Source organism: Zingiber officinale, chromosome 6A, assembly GCF_018446385.1.
Source record: "Zingiber officinale cultivar Zhangliang chromosome 6A, Zo_v1.1, whole genome shotgun sequence".
NCBI classification, from domain to species: Eukaryota; Viridiplantae; Streptophyta; class Magnoliopsida; order Zingiberales; family Zingiberaceae; genus Zingiber; species Zingiber officinale.
The window spans coordinates 106,607,082-106,625,270 of record NC_055997.1 but is presented as its reverse complement, the minus strand read 5'-3'; the positions used below and the strand labels follow the sequence as shown (position 1 = coordinate 106,625,270).

Below are 18,189 nucleotides of genomic sequence, written 5' to 3'. Positions count from 1 at the left end.
GTCAAATTTAGGGACCGTTAAAAATCAAAAGCCCTTGACCAAAATCTAAATTATATATCATACTGAAAATTTCAATTAACAAAAATTCATATCGATACATATAAAAAATTTGATATATCAAATTTTCTATATGATACAAATTCTATACCATATATAGTTAAATTTCGATATCAAATTTTAATATAAATTTTATATCAATACCAATACATAAAATTTTAATACAGATATTATATCATTTTTAAATTTTTAATATATTATTAAATTAAGATGATTCGATGTATTTTAATATATATCAAATTTTTTTCCGATCCTAAATCCGATTTAGGCCAATCTAAATTTACATCTTACTGAAATTCAGTCTGCTCTTAACCTCTCGAAACCCTAATAATAAAAACCCCTCCCCTTGCACACAACACACATAAAACTCTGATAATTGCGTTGCCGACTAAACTCTCCCTACCATGGCAGGGGCATCGGATGAGCAGATTCCCGCCGATCAATCTTCTGGCGTCGCAAGTCTGTCGCTGGATCCTTCTCCATCGGTCTCGCTCCAGTGAGTACCTAACCATTGCAGTCGTTTGATTTTTCCCTGATTTGGTATTTGCATCAATGTTTTCCACTCTCGGCTTATCACGTTTGATTCACCCAGGTTGACGCTAGAGGAGCGATTCGCCTTGGTGAGGAGCGTAGGGGAGGAATGTATACAAGAGGAGGAGCTGATGAATCTTCTGGCAAAGAAGCCGATTCCGGTCTGCTACGATGGATTCGAACCATCTGGGAGGATGCACATCGCGCAGGTTCTAGTCTGCTTTTAATTGACAAGAGCCACCTAACTAATATCATTTTACTAGGATCAGTTTTGTCCTGATCGAGTTTCATCAATTTATTTTATATTCTAGAACTATAGCCATCTTTTCATCTTGAACAATATGGCTCTGATGTTGTTCAGGTTGCACATCCAGCAACAACTCGTTGAGACTAAGAGAAAGATGGAATTCTTATTGCATACCTCTAGTGAAATTACTTGTTTGGAACCAATAAATTTAGGGATTCAAACCCTAGTGGTTAAAACAGTCTGAACTTAAATCTCTTACTAAAAGATATAGTTTGGTAGTTTGCATGAGAGAATTATAAAGATAACTTAATGAATATATGGAGAAATTCTGTTCTTTTTTCCTTCAAAACACAAGGAATAATGTTTAAATTCTTAAAAATTTATTTCTCTTCAGGTGGTATTATAGTTCCTTAATGATGCAGAAATAATAGCTTTTTGGACAACTAGGAGCATGCAACAACAATTTATTTATTTACTTTCAAAAATACAGCTTGCTACAATAACAAGATTCTAAACAGGATTTGATTTATATGATTCACAAATTGAAATATGAATAGGGTGTTATGAAGACAATCAGTGTGAATAAGCTGACTTCAGCTGGGTGCACTGTGAAAATTTGGATTGCTGACTGGTTTGCACAGTTGAATAACAAGATGGGCGGCGATCTCAAGAAAATTCAAACAGTTGGTCGATATCTCATTGAAATATGGAAAGCTGTTGGAATGAATCTTGACAAGGTTGAGTTTTTGTGGTCCTCAGAGGAAATTAATAGTCGAGCACATGAATATTGGCCTCTAGTAATGGATATAGCACGGAGAAATACACTTCACAGGATAATAAGGTATACTGTAAATGCATGATTTTCTTTGAGTATCTCTATGTGAGGAAATTTTTGGAAATTGATAATAAGGTGATCAGTGATTTTGTGTCTCGATAATGTTCAGATGCAGTCAGATAATGGGACGAAATGAAAAAGATGAATTGACTGCAGCTCAGATTCTATATCCATGCATGCAATGTGCTGATATATTTTTCCTGAAGGTTATGTCTATTATTGATTGATATTTTTTCTTGTTCTCTTATTTTTATTATAATTTCTACTATCCCCCAGTTGCATATTGGCTAAATGTATTCCTTGTTCAATCAAATATTTTGCAGGCTGACATCTGCCAATTAGGCATGGATCAGAGGAAAGTTAATGTACTTGCAAGAGAATATTGTGATGATATCAAAAGAAAAAATAAGCCCATCATCTTGTCCCATCGTAATAATCTTATGCTTGCTATTATGGAAATCATGTGGACTTCTACCATCATGATATGAATTGATATTGCTTATACAGATATGCTTCCGGGTTTACAGGAGGGGCAGGAGAAAATGTCAAAAAGTGATCCTTCTTCCTCCATTTTCATGGAGGATGAAGAGGTACGAATGCTGTGTAAATACTTTAGTAGGAATTGTTGTCACCTTTGTTGTTTCTGGAGGGTTGTTCCTTACATATTAGGTTTGAAATGAACATAATGATAAGTTATATCATATGGGGATTTAGTGTCTTGGTGGCTTAAAACAGAGGAACTTTTCACTCATAAGATTGAAATGGTTTTTAAAAATTTATATGATTGAAAATAGCAGTCCCAAATTTATATCTCATTCAGTCCATTGGTAAAGTGGTATTTGACTGATATTTTTTGCTCTCTTTATTTTCTTCTAGTTTTTTCTGTTATTTTATATCATCACATGAGGCTAAATCTTAATAGAATGTTGTGGGAACATAATATAGTAGTATATTATTAGACTCTACATTCCATTGAGGACTCACATCTAGGCTTGAAATTGTAACTAACATTATAGTGCAATTGATAAGTGACTTTAGATGTTCAACGCTAAAATAGAACACAGAAAAAATAAGTGAGGTTCATTTTTTCTCAATTTACAGTTAATGATCATTATATCTTCTTAATGACCACTTATCGGTTTAGAGAGTTGTGTATAGCAGCCAAGGTATGCAATACTGAGTCGTGCTGCTTGGCACGAATGGAATTTACTGTTTTGTCTGCTGCCTAAACCGAAACATGTTCCGGGACAGATTCAAATCGCCTCGTGGAGGCCTCTGCGAGGCCGGGAGGCTATTTTTTAATTTTTTTTCTTTATTTCCGGTTAATTCCTTTCCTTCCCTTCACTTTGCCTTCTCGTAATTTTTTTTCCTTTTGTAAATGGGAGACGGATTATTTGAAAAATAGAAAAAAAATTAAATTCAATATAAATTCTATCCTTGTAAAATATATTACTATAATATAAAATTGCTTTAAATTTAAACTGATAAAAATAAATTAAAACTAAATTAAACTACTTATCCTAAATGAGTTTTTACTTAATAGTAAAAAATTTATGACAATCAAATATTAATAAAAATATTTTTTAAGTAATATATTTATATTTGAAAAATACTGAAAACGTATTGATACTGCATGATACGGTACTGATCATAAATCGAAACTCTAGCATGGTTTGAATTTTAAACTTTGATAGCAGCTATATAACTTGTATTGCTTGATGTTTGATTTTTTTTTATAACTTGTATCTATCGTTGTTTGATTTTTTTTTCTTTTTTTCTGTTTACTTGTTCTCTTTTCCATCTGTATTCTCTCTCTTATTTTTTTTTCACTAATCTCTTTTTTGTCTTTTAGTTGGCCCTCACTTCTTTTTTGGTTTAGCTGCACTGTTATCTCTTCTTGACTAATTTCCAATTCCTAATCCATTGTTTCCGTCACCTCAACTTCTTCCACTTCCTTTCCTAATGGCTAATGAGGATCATCTTGTATTAGTGCATGCTACATCCATGTCACAAGACAACCGTTGCATATTGGTAACCTGTGGGACAGGCATCAACTGTTTTTTCTTCAATATTATTTTTTCTTGAAATCATCTTGTCTCGAGTGGACTTTGCTGGCCATAATCTGTATGACAACAGCTTGTAGAGTCTAGGGAAACAAGGATAACAGTTGCTAGCCAAATTATCTTTATATTGTTTACAAAAAATTACAATGCTTAGGTGCAGAAACTGTGGCATCCTTGTTGTTGGCTGGCAGTATCCTGTTTGGTGGTATGTAAATGTTGAACACTGAAAGTCATTTATTTTAATGGGTTACTAAAGTCCTGACACATAAAGCAACTTTGAACAAAGGGACTCCTTTGTGACAATTCCATGAATAAACCTGATCCCTTGTGCTACACAGATGGTTCTAAAGGCTGTCTTTTGATTGTTGTCTGTACAGTGTACGGTTTATGTGCCATGCTCATGGGTTTTATCTGCCTTGACTTCAATTTGTTTTTCTGTTGTTGTTGTGAAACAAATTGTTGGACAGAACAGATTGCCTAACGAATTCTGTGTGCCATACTCATATATCCCACATATCTTGGCGTGAACTTGCAATTTATCTGATTAGATCAGAGCAAGCTTTGCTGGCCCTCACTATTTTCCCCATAATTTGAATAATTTTCCATCCCATGACCAATTGAAGGGTGTAGCAGTGAATGACAGTAGCTACCTTATAAATATACCTTTCCCTGCTGCCCTTGTGAATGTCTTGTTTGAGGTAGGAAATGACATGACACTTATAACTGCTAACTGAAGGAAAATTTCATTGCGTTCAAAATGAATAAGGTTACAAAATATGTGATCATCTTAGATACCACCAGTATGCTTTCTACAGTAGCAATATAATCAGTCAGTGAAATTTGGCACCAACCAATGCCTCGTACATTTTTAGGCTTCTTAGCGTTACCATTGGTGTCTAAAAGCTTGAGTTGAAAGTATAGTGCCACAAGGTTGTTTGCTTTGTGTCATTTGACCTATTCAAATTTGTCCATATCACGAGGATATAGAAGATATCTTTAAGAAAGTTCAACCTATTTTTTTAAAGGTTGAAGGTGAAGATAACCCATTTTGTCAAGGGACTTTCCCTCCAACAAGTCTGGAAAATAAAGAGTTCATTATGATTCTGATGATCCCTCTGGGATTCTTGATACTGCTAAGCTGCCTTTTCATACAGTCTGTGGGAGTTGATTCACATCAAACTATATGAGAAGCACAATAATGACTTCAAAGTTCAAAGTCGTGGTGAAGCTAAAGAGTTTCTGCCCATTTTGGTTCAGACATTTTCGAGCACAAGAGTTTGAATAATTTAGTGTACTTTATGAAATAGTAATTAAAAAAACATGATTTCTAAGTACAATTGAAGCTAAAATGGTTTCTATGCATTCTTATTCAGAGTTATCAAGTGTCAGATATATGGATAATTTATGCTAATTTGTGGAATATCAATATTGTTCTTATCCGAGTCAAAACTTTGGATCTTATACTGTATTAGCTTTTTAAACTTCCTTAAACTTAATCTTTGCTTTAATTTGGTTCTTTGATTTTATACTGTATTAAGTTAATTGCTAACACAACAAAAGATTCACTAATGCAGAAGTGTGGATTGCACTTGGCTCATCTACCAATCATATATATATAGGATAAATGTAGAGACTCTAAATCGAAGATATCAATGTGGGATTAGACCCACTGTATCACCCACTTTGTTAACCTAATACTCTAACACTGTTAAATGGGAGCATAAATATTATTTATTTTCCAGCTTGTTTCATAAATTAGAAAAATTCTTATAATCGAAACATAAAGTGGAGGGTCTAGATAAGGATATCACCATTGAACTAAAAACACAATAAAGCAAAGTTCTAGAAATAGTCAGCTGAGCACGCAACTAACAATTCTTTTGACCTCACTGTTAAAGAGAGAAAGGATCAAGTGAAGTGAGAATGAAGAGAGATCTGAAGAATTAATCTCCTCAGCGAGTTTCTCTCTAAAGTGATATTTTACAGTAGAATACAATATACTGAAGGAAAATGAAAAATACTCGAGTGCCTTGGAGGAAAGATTGATAGCGTAGATTTATCTTTTGTTGGATGTAGAAATGAGAAAAAGGATATTTTTTCTATGTAGGTATTCATGTGAGATATTTTGCAAAATTATATAAGTCAAAATACTTGTCCATTTCTAACAAAATTATATCATAAAAAATAAAGATTCTTGGGCCTTTAAATTTAAAATTGCCTCAATTTGACAAAAGTTGAAACAGAAAAAATTGAATAAAAAACTAAATGGACACAAATATTTTTAATTCTAAAAAGTAGAACACTAAGTATGTACTAATAAAAAAAAGTTAAGTAAAAATTTTAATTTATATTACGTAAAATTAATTATTTTATTACTAATAATTCAATTAACTACATATTGAAATTGTACTAGCACGAACTGATACAATACCGAAAAAGTATCATTCCAATCATAGACTAAAACTCGAGTATGGTTTCAACAAGATTAACCATATGGAATGAAGAAATTCAATGCTAAACTGAAATATATCCTCTAAACTCAGATGGCTAATCATACAAACATTTTTTTTATTATTCTTTAACCTCTTATAATTGCTATTCCCTTAGGATTGTCATATGTTGGTTGCATCAGTGACCAATATTACTATGCAAAGTATGTTAAAGCCAAACAATCCTTAAGGGGAATGTATTATTTATAAGGCTTAAAAACTATTATATATGCATGTGGGAAGGTTTGTGACTTTTATGTATGTACCATGCATATTTTGAGCTTGCGAGTAATACTTTCTTTCTGACTAGGCTGAAGTAAATGTGAAGATAAAGAAGGCTTACTGCCCTCCAAAGGTTGTGGAAGGAAATCCATGCCTGGAGTATGTCAAATATATTGTTTTCCCATGGTTTGGTCATTTTGAAGTTGTGCGACAGGAAGAAAATGGAGGAACTAAGTAAGTTTTATCAGTCATATTATTTAGTTACTAATAATGTTTCATTAAATTGTTATATACAAGTTTGGCATTGGAAGGAAAAATGCATTATTCATCCTGTATCATTGTTATAAAATCATTCCATACTTCAGCTTCTTTGTATAATCTTCTGCATGCATCATGTCATGAATCATCATTGAACAACACTATTTAAGAGATTACAATCATGAATTCACAGGCATGGACTGTAGTTACTCTTAACTAGTAAAGTGCGAGGCGTTTTTAAACAGTATATCTTGCCAGATAGTGTTTGCCTTGTTTTCTGCATCCATTGTGCAGTTCTGAAAATTTGTTGCCTTTGGGTGTCATGCATTTTAGTCTTGTTTCAGTCCCTTGATAGTTAATTGCAAAATACGGGCTCATTAGACCTTTTCCTCAAGGGTGTACAACAACATGGAAGAATTACTTGGAGACTATGAGAGTGGGGCATTGCATCCTGCAGATTTAAAGCCTGCTCTTTCAAAAGCACTTAATGTCATATTACAGGTATTATTTTGATCCTTTGATATTTTGTTCTAATTTGTCATGGATGCTAATATTGTTAATGAGTCACTATGTATTTTAAACCGAAATGAGAGAGAGAAAGAATCAAACTTGTTTGCTCAGTTCATTATTTCATTGAAGTCTTCTATATAATTCTTTTACTAGATAATTGTGAAAGTAAAATGAAACTTCTAATCTTATGTTTTGACTTTGATATCGAAAGAGATTGAAGTTAAGCATTGTCTAGTTATGATCATACTATCACATTGACAACTGGTGCATTTGGTTCATAGGAGTATGTGTTTTTACTTTCTATCAGATTTCCATAGAAAAATAGAACAAGTGTTTCTATTTTGGTTTGCTTATAAAAATGAACTTGGAATACTAGTACCCATGAAATTGTAACTCCTTGATTATAAGGAATAGCAATTCCTAATATGATTCTATTCTTAAAAGAATATCTATTCTTACTCTATTTATATATTTGAGCAAAGTTGTCTGGTTGGGCTCGGTGGACCCTGCGAGTTAGTTTGGCTTGACTGGCTTAATGATCTGTTGGATTGCTTTGGCAAGTTGGATGAGCCAAACATTATTTCATGTATGGATATTTATCGTCATACAGATTATTCTTTGTTTATTACTAATTACATTTCTACAAATTAATTCAAATGAAGAATGTGTCTGATTCCATAAACTAAATAGAGAGTTGATATTCTTATTTTATTGTTTTTGTTAATTCCATTATATAAGAATGGTTCTTCCTTATCAAGTTATTCCACGAACCAAATGCATCATGAATGAACGTGTTGGAGACACCATTTCATGCCAGAGTTGTAATCTTCCTGTAGTAGTGCCATGCACTTAATTGACTCTCAGTACATGTTTGTATTGTGTTATTGGAGTTGTATTCAGAGTTTATTATTTACTGTAGATTTCAATACAGAATCTAGTCTCAGTCAGAATTTACCGTCATTGATTTTGTTACCTAAGGGGGACAGCAACACCTACCACTGCTTGTGTAAGCAGCTTGCTACATAGTGTCCAGTGATGCTGAAGTATTATTTGTTGAATCCAGATTAGTAATTTTTAGAATACTCTTATTTTCAAGTCAATATTTGAATGACTGAATTCTCAAGAGATAGTTTGGTCTCATTCAACTTGCACATTTAGCCCATTCTTCAATTTTTGCAGCCTGTACGCAACCACTTCAAGAATAATAGTCAGGCAAGGGATCTACTAAAAACTGTGAAGGTATGATTGACCGCACGCTTAAGTTGAATTTTTATTTGTGTGCATTGCTTGCAACACCCATAGTGCCTGATGGATTTATCACAATATGTTATTGTTAACTTGTGCTGATGAGTCGATTGAAGTTTCGGACATGGAAATTGCAGGCTTACAGAGTCACCAGGTGATTATTTCAAAGAGATTGGCTGCAGCGTGGATTTATAAATCATGAAAGTCGTGTTCTTTTCACATTTGAGAAAAGTTGATATTTACTGGTCCATTGCCGACAGTTTATATTTTTACTAATTTAATCGGAGGCATTTCTTCAGTCAAGACAAATTTTCCTCAAGTACTTGTTTTCTACATTTCATGTGTCAAGTTTTCCGGGATTTGTAGTAGCATATTATGAATATTAATCTGCTTTAGGGCACTTTATTTTCCTTAGAAATAGCACTGTAATTAATTTCCCTTGGCATAGTCATGGTGTGTATGCAAATCCGGCTGCGATATACTTGGAAGAATGAGAGCCACCACCTTTGGCTTTAGCATTCGATGAATGTCTGCTGATTAAACGTTATTAGGAGAACAAAGCAATCTAGCAGATGATTATGGTGCCAGTGACAAATATTCAATTGGGTATGATCAACAATATGTGAGGCACAAACTATGGTTGAGATGGTTAAAAGCTTACATGGTGGCAAGGCGATTATGTTTGCCTCAGCACCTTTGCTAATTCGTTCCAAGGCTAATACGGAAGAGGTAAATTACGGGTGATGGTATCAATCCGGATGTTATATTGAGAGGAATAGAGATTCAGAAGCAAAATCTAAGCCATTTATCTCATAACCGGACTACCAGGGAGAAAAAGTTTATATATTTATGCTCTTAATATTTTTCATTTGTATATGGATGAGCATACCCGATTCAACATAAAAAATTTGATAAAACTATAAAAAATAATCATAAAATATAAAAAAAATAATGATTAATTTCCTGTATTCTTAAGAAATGTGAGTGCCAAATAATCAAAATTCATCTATCGTTAACCATATGATTATCTAAATGCACTTGTTTCATTATACATTTATCCATTGAATATTTAAACTTAACACAAAATTGATGGGATAGAAATTAACTATTTGAGTAAATAAGAGAACCAATAATAAATAATTTTATATTTTTGTTAACTAATTAATAAAATTGGATTACTAATAAAATTATAAAATAAATTTAAATATGACAAAATATGAATGAATATGTAAATGAATCTTATAAATAATTATGAACAAAAAAATGATATAGATAATATTGAATGTTGAATCTTTGATCAGTTTTCTTTATTTAGTTGGCACCAAGTCTCCAATTAAAACCTATTCAATTATCAATTTTTTTTATTTAGTTGACAGCCGATATAGTTGATTTGAATGCTAATATTCATTGCAAAACTATTTTTTTTGGAGGCTATTTAAGGATGATTATGAACAATTATAATTTCGCACTAATTGCTTTTTATGAACTCGTAAAAAATACTGATGGAAGATCATGAGTTTTAGATAATTCAAACGGCCCATCATTTCGACCCTATCTATTTAACAGGTGGGATTCATTCTACCTAGCCAATGAATAAACAGGGGACAAGACTAATCCAGGGATCCTTGCCCGACTTTTGCACGCGACGCCAACCACTAGCATGTCCTAATTACATGGTGTCTCCTGCCTTGCCGCTGCCACAGCCATTGCCACCTTGGCCGCACCTGACACTGCACACCCTGTATGCAGAGTCCATGAAATTCATGAAATTTTGAAGGATCATGATTTCGAAGGATCATGATTATTGTGGGGTTATTTTATAAATATCAGTCCATCAAATTTCGAAGTTTGATTTAAAGGATGTTTGACTAAACTTATTAAAAACAGCTTATAAACTCGTACAATTTATAAGTTGTTTTAGAAACTTATAAGTTATTAGGTCTTATTTTAAAAATAAGTTGTTAAAGTATTTGTGTGAACTTATTACAATCAACTTAAAGGTATTGATGTGTTTGGTATTATAAGATTTTTTTATTAATAAAATTATCAAAAAGGGTATAATACTATTAATAGAGGGTTCTGGACTTTTTATTAATAGAGGGTTTTGGGCAAATTTCTGCACCAGTAGAGAGAAAATTGGAAAGAGGCGGCGGAGAAGATGACACAGCGCTGGAAGAGAAGTCAACGAAGATAAAAAGATATTAGGCTTATAAAAATTTATGGAGGATAAGATGAGGATTTATGAAATTATATAAGGATATTTTAGAGAAAAAAATTATTAAAATAAGAATTTTTTTTAAAAAAGTAGGGTCCTCCATACTTTTTTAAAAACAACTTATAAGCTCAAAACCAGCTTATTTTGATAGCTTATAAGCTGTTTGAAAAAATTTTTACCAAACAAATTTGAAGAGTTTATAAGTTCCAAAACAACTTATAAGCTGTTTTAGAGAGCTTATATAAGCTCAGCCAAATACCCTCTAAAATAATTCAAAAATAAGATTTTATTTAAAATAATATTAATTTTGCCCATTTATTTGGGTTACTTTTGATTTTAAAGTTCATTTATTTATTGAATTGATTAAATCGAAACATCAATAGTCGATTGCTATGTTATACATAGTTTGTAGGATTGAAAGTGTTAGGAGAGAGAGGGTTAAATAGTACTCAGTGATTTTTTTTTTTCATTTTTGAAAAACACAAAATAAACGTAGTAGAAATGAAAGAATAATATTAACACTATTGATTTTACTTGATTCGACGCATGTGACAACTCCTACTCTAAGACTCACACTTATTGAGTGTTTACTTTAGTAATTCACTATTAATCCATAAATTATAAGTACAGAGACGAAGTACAATAGAATTATAGATTAAGTGCTATAAATGAAAATTATACTGGCGACTTAAAGAGTTGAAGTTGTTAGCTTTTGGTCTTCGGAGCAATGTTACGACTTCATAGACTTGTCTTTGGAGCAGCGCACAAGAGTAAGATGGCGAGAGTTGATGTTGTAAAAGCTGCTAGTTGAACCCTCTTTATATAGCCGAGTTGAACCTGATTCGATCACTAATCTCGAAATCATTGTTTGACTTGACACTGATCGGTCGACTGATCCTTCTGAATCTGCTCAGCTTCCTGTTCAGATGTTGCCGCTTCGGATATGTCTTCATTTGGTCGACTGATCCAGTTGTTCGGTCGATCGAACCTTCGATGCTCCCTGACTTATCTGGTCCAATCAACCCATTGTTTATCCATCGTTCAGTCGATTGAACCGGACATTCGGTCGACCGATTTCTTGGTCACAACTTCAACACGAGCTAATCTGATCTATGGGGTTTGGTCGATTGATCCGGACGTTCGGTCGACCAAACAAGGTAAAAATCTTAAACTATAAAATGTTTGTTTTACTGCAAAACAGAGTTAGAATAATAAGTAAACAAGGTATTTTGACAGTCTCTGGACTATCCGATCATGACTTTGAGTTTTGCTAAAACTCTAGGTCGGACCGATGACTACTGTTTTCTCTTCCGGGAATGCGTCTCACTTACTCCGGCCTCTTAAGAGAGATTACCTTTTGTCAAAACTGTCCTCCAGATAGCCTGAACTTTTGCTCAGCACCTGAAGCCTAAGGACTTTTCGCTGGACGTCCAAACCTTGACCCACCCAGTCTTCCATCTGGTGTCGACGACTCCCAGGATTTTCACTTAGTTTCCTTGACCCTAGGTATTTTCACTTAGTGTCCTCGACCCTAGGATTTTACCCGACGTCTTCGACCTGCCAAGACTTTGCCCAGTCCCCCTGATCAGGACTTCGTTATCTAACCGCAATTAGGACTTTTCACCTGCCTAGTGTCCACTAGGACTTCTATGTTTAACCTCAACTATGACTTTCACTTTACCTAAGATCACTTAAGACTTTCCTATATACTTATTTCAATTCATTAGAATAACAATAACACTTAACTTAGAACACTCTACTATTACCAAAACTCAAGTTCATTTATCTGTTGTTCCCCGCACCAACATAGTTGACTAATATACCTAAATCAAATAACAATTACATAGCTTGAATAATGATGTTATCAATCGACTAATTAGTTAATTTGGTATCTGACTAAATTAATCAATTTTATATCAATTTGATTTGTTTGATTTTATTTAGAGCCATCAATTTGGGTTGGGCCCGTCGGATTGACCCATCCCGCCAAACAATTTAAGCAGGTTGGGTTAGAATTTTATCAACCCAAGTCCGCCGTGGGCCGACCTGCCTAGACCCGCGACCCGCGCGGATCGGCCCGCTCGGGCTTGGGTTAGCCTGCGGGTTGAAAAATACATGTAAGCTAAGTATTAGACCAATTTATTATCTTTCTTTGTTATAATTTTAAAATAAAAATAGTACTTTTCATCCAACATAAATACTCGTTTGTGTTCATTTATATTTAAAATACATGTTTATGTATACATTTAATTGTAGAAAACTTTTTCAAAGTAAAATGTTGAAGATATGAAATATTTTTTAATTTTTTTAAAAATTTTTGATGGGCCCACGGGTTGGCCCGCCAAACCCGCAACTCGTCTTAGAATGAGTTAGGTTGGAAATTTTCCAACCCACCAAGTTGACGGGTTGGCCCGCCCCGCCCCGTCAAATGGTTAGCCCGTCACGGGCCGACCCGCCCCGCCACGGGTTGACCCGTCTGACAGCTCTAATTTTATTGGTAAAGTTTGGTCCATTCAATTTACCTAAAAAAAATCAATTTGATCGATTTCGGCTTGGTTAATTATGTCAGTTTGATTTTGAACGATTGCCCATCCAAGATCGTAAATTGTACGTGGTGCTATAATTTGTCTTTCATGACAAACAGACAACCCTAAAAATCACCACCTAATCTTGCAGGCTAAACTAACCTCTCGCACCCTAGTCATACAGGGACATCAGAATCTATGTGATGTTGTTGTTTAAAGATAACAACCACACAAAACCCTAAAAATCACCACCTAATCTTGCAGACTAAACTAACCTCTCGCACCCTAGTCACACGGGGCATCAGAACCTATGTGATTATTGTTATTTAAAGATAAAAACCAATGGGTTGGAGCAATCACAAAATAGTAGTGTCGATAAGGAACATGACCTTTGTGGTATTGTTTTATAAATACCAGCCCATTAATTCAGAAATTCGATTTTAATTTTAATTTTTTTTATTTGATTCAGTTTTGTTTTTAAAATTTATAAATTAATTAAATCGAAAAATTATCAGTCAACTGTTATAAGGACAATGAATAAATAGCAAGCCAAATTCTTAAGTTTCAATACTGTATTATAATTACAAACACAAAAGCTTTGTACCCAATTCTTCTGTAAGGACAGTGAATAAATTGGAGCTCTAACATCAAACTAGCCTTTCAGAATAAATAATTCAGCTCTGCAAAATCATCTGCTGCTGAAGAAATTAACAAGCCACCTCCACACATTCTCACCATGAGGCAACTTAATTATCTTATCATATTCAAACTACCAAGAAGATGTGTAACTTATTTTTCATATGTCATTCCCACCTTGAGCACCTGATTCCTAGGAACTGAAAGTGACTTCTCCCCCTGCCTAAAGTTTTTCCTTAGGAAATCATACAAATAGTTGACAACTGCGATCTTCAAGGGAGAGGACTTGCCTTCGGCCACAACCTGTGTTTCCCCTAGTAGGTACACCACCCCCTTCATTTTCTCTTCCTCAATGACTTTCATTTCCTCTTCAATGTTGAAGCTATCCGACAAGTTTCTATCGGTAGCGGGCTGTATTAGTCCATTAGAAGCACTGAGCGTCTCTTCGCTGTTCACTGTGGAAGGCTTCCCCCTCTCGATGGCACTCTCATCGCCATGCCCAGTATCACCATGCATGGCAGCTGCATTTTCCAATCCCAAGTATTCATACTGCATGAACTTCTTCAGATATGCGATGATCAAGTTCTCAAACTCCCTTGGTTCATCCACTGTATCATTGTATCCATACCGCGCCACACACCGAAAAATCCTACTGCTTTCCGGCTTGATCTGCCTGAAAATAAAGCGTTCTTCCAACTCCACTCTACTGATCGGTAAGTGCTTGATGGAGACAAATATGAGAACTGAGTGGATGGAAGGTATTTTCTCGATGAAATGAGGAAATATGGGTGGTATGCCTTGCACTAGCTCGGAGTAAAAGAGACCGAGGCCGGGTATTCTTTGCACCTCGCCTTTCTGAATTATATCCTTTACATAGTTGCTTGTGACTTTGTTGTTAAGTTCATATCGGTATTTCTTGACATGAACATAGTGCCATATTGCCATGATTATCATCAAGACCAGTGAGAAAAGCAAGGGTAAAAATCCACCTTCCCTGAACTTGTATAGAACCGAAGACAAATACACTAACTCTGCACCCCCAAACACTAGGACGAACAGGACTACCCACAACATCCTTGTTTTCCATATGACAACCATTACGATTGTCACCAAGCATGTTGTGATCGTCATCACAAAGACCACAGCAATTCCTGCACACACCAAAATGTAGCTACTGCTAATTGTTTTGTAATGTTCAAGGAGATTTTGGTAGTGTTTATCATCGATATAAATGTTCATACATACCGTAAGCATTTCCGATCTTTGTAGTAGTCTGAAAGAGGAGGGTGACAAAAACACACAAGACCATCAAGATGTAGTTGATCTCAGGGATATACACTTGCCCCTCGTACTCGGTAGAAGTATGGTAGACTTTAACTCTAGGGAAGCATCCAAGGTTTTGAGACCACGATACAATCGCAAACGCACCAGATATCATAGCTTGGCTTGCGATGATTGCCGTAGAAATAGCAACGATAAATGTTGGCCAAAATAGCGGGCCTAAAACAAGTTCAATCTTTGCATTATGATTTATTTATGCAGAAAGAAGAATTATGTACTCTGTTAAGTTGCAATTCACAGTCACCTGGAATTGATTTGTAGAAAGTGTCGCCGACATTATCACCATGTTTCGTAAGATACGAAGCTTGCCCAATGTAAGCAAATGATACTGCTGGGAGCAAAACACAACTGAAGCCTATCTGTATATATAGTTTAGCACCAATGAAGACGTATCAGAATCTGATATCAAAAGAAGTTTAGTTGAAAGTATACCTGAATTGCTCTAACATTGAAGTGACCTAAATCAGCAAACATAGCTTCGGTACCTATTCCGAAACGAGGCTGAAGATATTTAATTAATGATGAAGAATTGACAATGATGAGCATGATGGTTATGCAAACTAAAAAAAAAAAGTTATGGATCACCTGTGATGCAGAGAACAATCCCTCCCAGAGATATCCAACCTTGTTTTCCATTTCTGTGAAAGTAGTCGACTGTGTATTTAGGATTGAAAGCACGAAGAACTCCGACATCATACTTGAATAAGTTATAGAGTCCGATGCCACTGATTAGTAGAAACCATGTAAGAACTATAGGTGCAAAAGAATAGCCAACTTTGTCTGTGCCAAATCTTTGTATGGCAAATAGAAGAACAAGTATCCCTGCTGAAATATAAGAGATTGTACCTGTAAAAAGAAGGATCAAAAGAAGGGTTATTTGGTTATCAAAGTCTAGACGAAAAAGAAGTCTCAAGTTGTGTTAGCTTGAATCGAAGATCTCTATGTTAATTCTTGTTTTACTTGTCTAAGTAATGGCACTTACTATCATCAAGAGAAGGTGCTTTCTCCTTGATTCCATCAACTGCAGATATAACTGAGGAACAAAGTAAGTAAAGTCAATTGCTCTAGTCGATTTGGGAAGTGTTCGATGAAGCAATAACAAGGTAATGTAAAATGGGTACCTGAGATGCAGGGAGTTAGAACACCATCACCAATGACCATCGATGTTCCTAGAATTGTGACTACGAAGATAGCAATCTTGGCGATGTTGTTATTCTCTAGCTTTTCTTTAATCCATTCAGCCCTCTTCAGTCGATTGGATACCGATTCAAGTCGGTAGTTTGAAACCTTGGCATCCTCGTCTTGTTGATTTGGGATCATGCTCACCTTAATATATCGAGATATCAACGAATAGAGTGCAAATGCCCCCCCTAGAAAACAAAAACTCAGAAATATCATCAAAATGAAAATCCACAGCAAATTAAAGTCCAAAATTTTAACTGATGATGATTAATTAATAAAAAAATTAATCAATATTAAAATTTTAATCCGGATCAATTCAAATTATATAGAGCGCCCGATCTCTGTCCTTGGAAGCAACAATTTTGTTAATGGGCACCAACAATCTCCAAGACATGGTTTGTAGAAGAAGGATAAATAAATTAAGTCATTTTTTCTTATCATTTTCTATCAATAACTATGACAAATGTGTACGTCAATCAATAGAAGAAGAGAAAGATAAAAAAAACTTAATTAATAATAATAAAATAAGATAAAATATATTTGAATATAAGTGATGATATGATAGAGGATATGATCCAATAACATAGAAGGATTCATATAACTGATCCCACTTAATAGGATAATACTTGATAGTTGTATTATTTTCAATCAACAATATATGCACACTCACCATCACCATTATCGTTGGCCCAGAGGACGATGAAGACATACTTGAGAAGAGGGATGAGAATGATGGTATAGATGATGAGGGAAAGGGCACCAAGGAGATCATCGTCATGTTGGATTCCATTTGGAAATGTGCTCGCGTAGACGTACAAGGGTGATGTCCCAATGTCACCGTACACCACCCCGATGCTTTGGAATGCCAAGAGCAACGTCCGGCTCCAACTCTCCTGCACATAATAACTTGTAAGTTAAAGAGGTTAAGATGCGGAAGAGGAGGATAAAGGTCTTGACATTTTAAAATTAGGTTGAGTTTAATTCCTTTTGGACTTCAAACATACATGAGCAGTGAAAGTGTGCTTGGGTGGGATTTTCCCTGCCTCAAAAGGCAACGAGTCCGTGCGGACCAACCGTCGATGTATGGGAGAGGGCATTTGTCCTTCATCCCTTCTTAGCTTCTCTCCGATATCCAAGCTTCCACCGTCATGATCATTGACAGCCATGGTTGCTCTCCCTACCTTCCTTACTACTTCTCTTGAATCCTCTTGATCTTTTGTTAATGAATTGAGTCTTGCCTTTATATAGGAAACACAGGAGGACTACCTAAACATTTATTTAATCACTAAGAACCAAGTTTAGGTTTGCTTCATTATTCTTCAATTTTTAGGACTTTGGTATAGTTGATACCTGGAATATACTGATGAGGTTTGTGAAAGGAACATTAGGGTTCATATAATTGAATAAAGAAAACAAAATGGGAAGAGAAATGTTTAGAACATTTTAAAATATAATTAAAGAAAACTTTAAGGCATTTTTTGATTTTATGATACAAGTAAATATCCCACTTCTTTTGTACTATTATGTAGATCTAGTTCATTGTATCTTGGTCCAAATCACTATCACTAGATTTCTAGGGCAATATGTATGCCATCAGCTTTGACATATTCTCTCCAATGCTAGTGTAATTGTTTTGTTTCATGCTTCACCATTCTATCATGGACATTCTTTTTTCTTCTTTTTGTCAAAACAATAATGAGGGTTGGCATAGAATAATGGTGGTGGTTAATTAGGTTTGTTTTGGCCAAGTAAATGATGTTGGTATTTTTGAAATAAATTATTTCAAAAAAAAAATTTCAAGCACATGGAGAAGAAGAAGAAGAAGAAGAAGAA

General features: G+C 34.6%; 2 protein-coding genes across 2 annotated transcripts; one reads left to right on the top strand and one right to left on the bottom strand.

The window, feature by feature from the left end:
• The first annotated feature begins 387 nt into the window (after positions 1–387).
• LOC121997283 (tyrosine--tRNA ligase 1, cytoplasmic-like) lies at positions 388–8,875 on the top strand. Its single transcript, XM_042551627.1, has 10 exons — positions 388–553; positions 650–797; positions 1,393–1,676; positions 1,780–1,876; positions 1,994–2,099; positions 2,178–2,260; positions 6,533–6,678; positions 7,098–7,203; positions 8,392–8,451; positions 8,595–8,875. The coding sequence occupies exons 1-10, from the start codon at positions 462–464 to the stop codon at positions 8,613–8,615; spliced, it is 1,143 nt and encodes a 380-aa protein (XP_042407561.1). The 5' UTR covers positions 388–461; the 3' UTR covers positions 8,616–8,875.
• Positions 8,876–13,754: 4,879 nt separating this feature from the next.
• LOC121997282 (potassium transporter 5-like) lies at positions 13,755–17,554 on the bottom strand. Its single transcript, XM_042551626.1, has 9 exons — positions 17,361–17,554; positions 17,027–17,249; positions 16,296–16,544; positions 16,157–16,207; positions 15,760–16,020; positions 15,607–15,659; positions 15,419–15,533; positions 15,079–15,333; positions 13,755–14,984 (listed from the first exon to the last, which is right to left on the bottom strand). The coding sequence occupies exons 1-9, from the start codon at positions 17,520–17,522 to the stop codon at positions 13,987–13,989; spliced, it is 2,367 nt and encodes a 788-aa protein (XP_042407560.1). The 5' UTR covers positions 17,523–17,554; the 3' UTR covers positions 13,755–13,986.
• Positions 17,555–18,189: the final 635 nt, after the last annotated feature.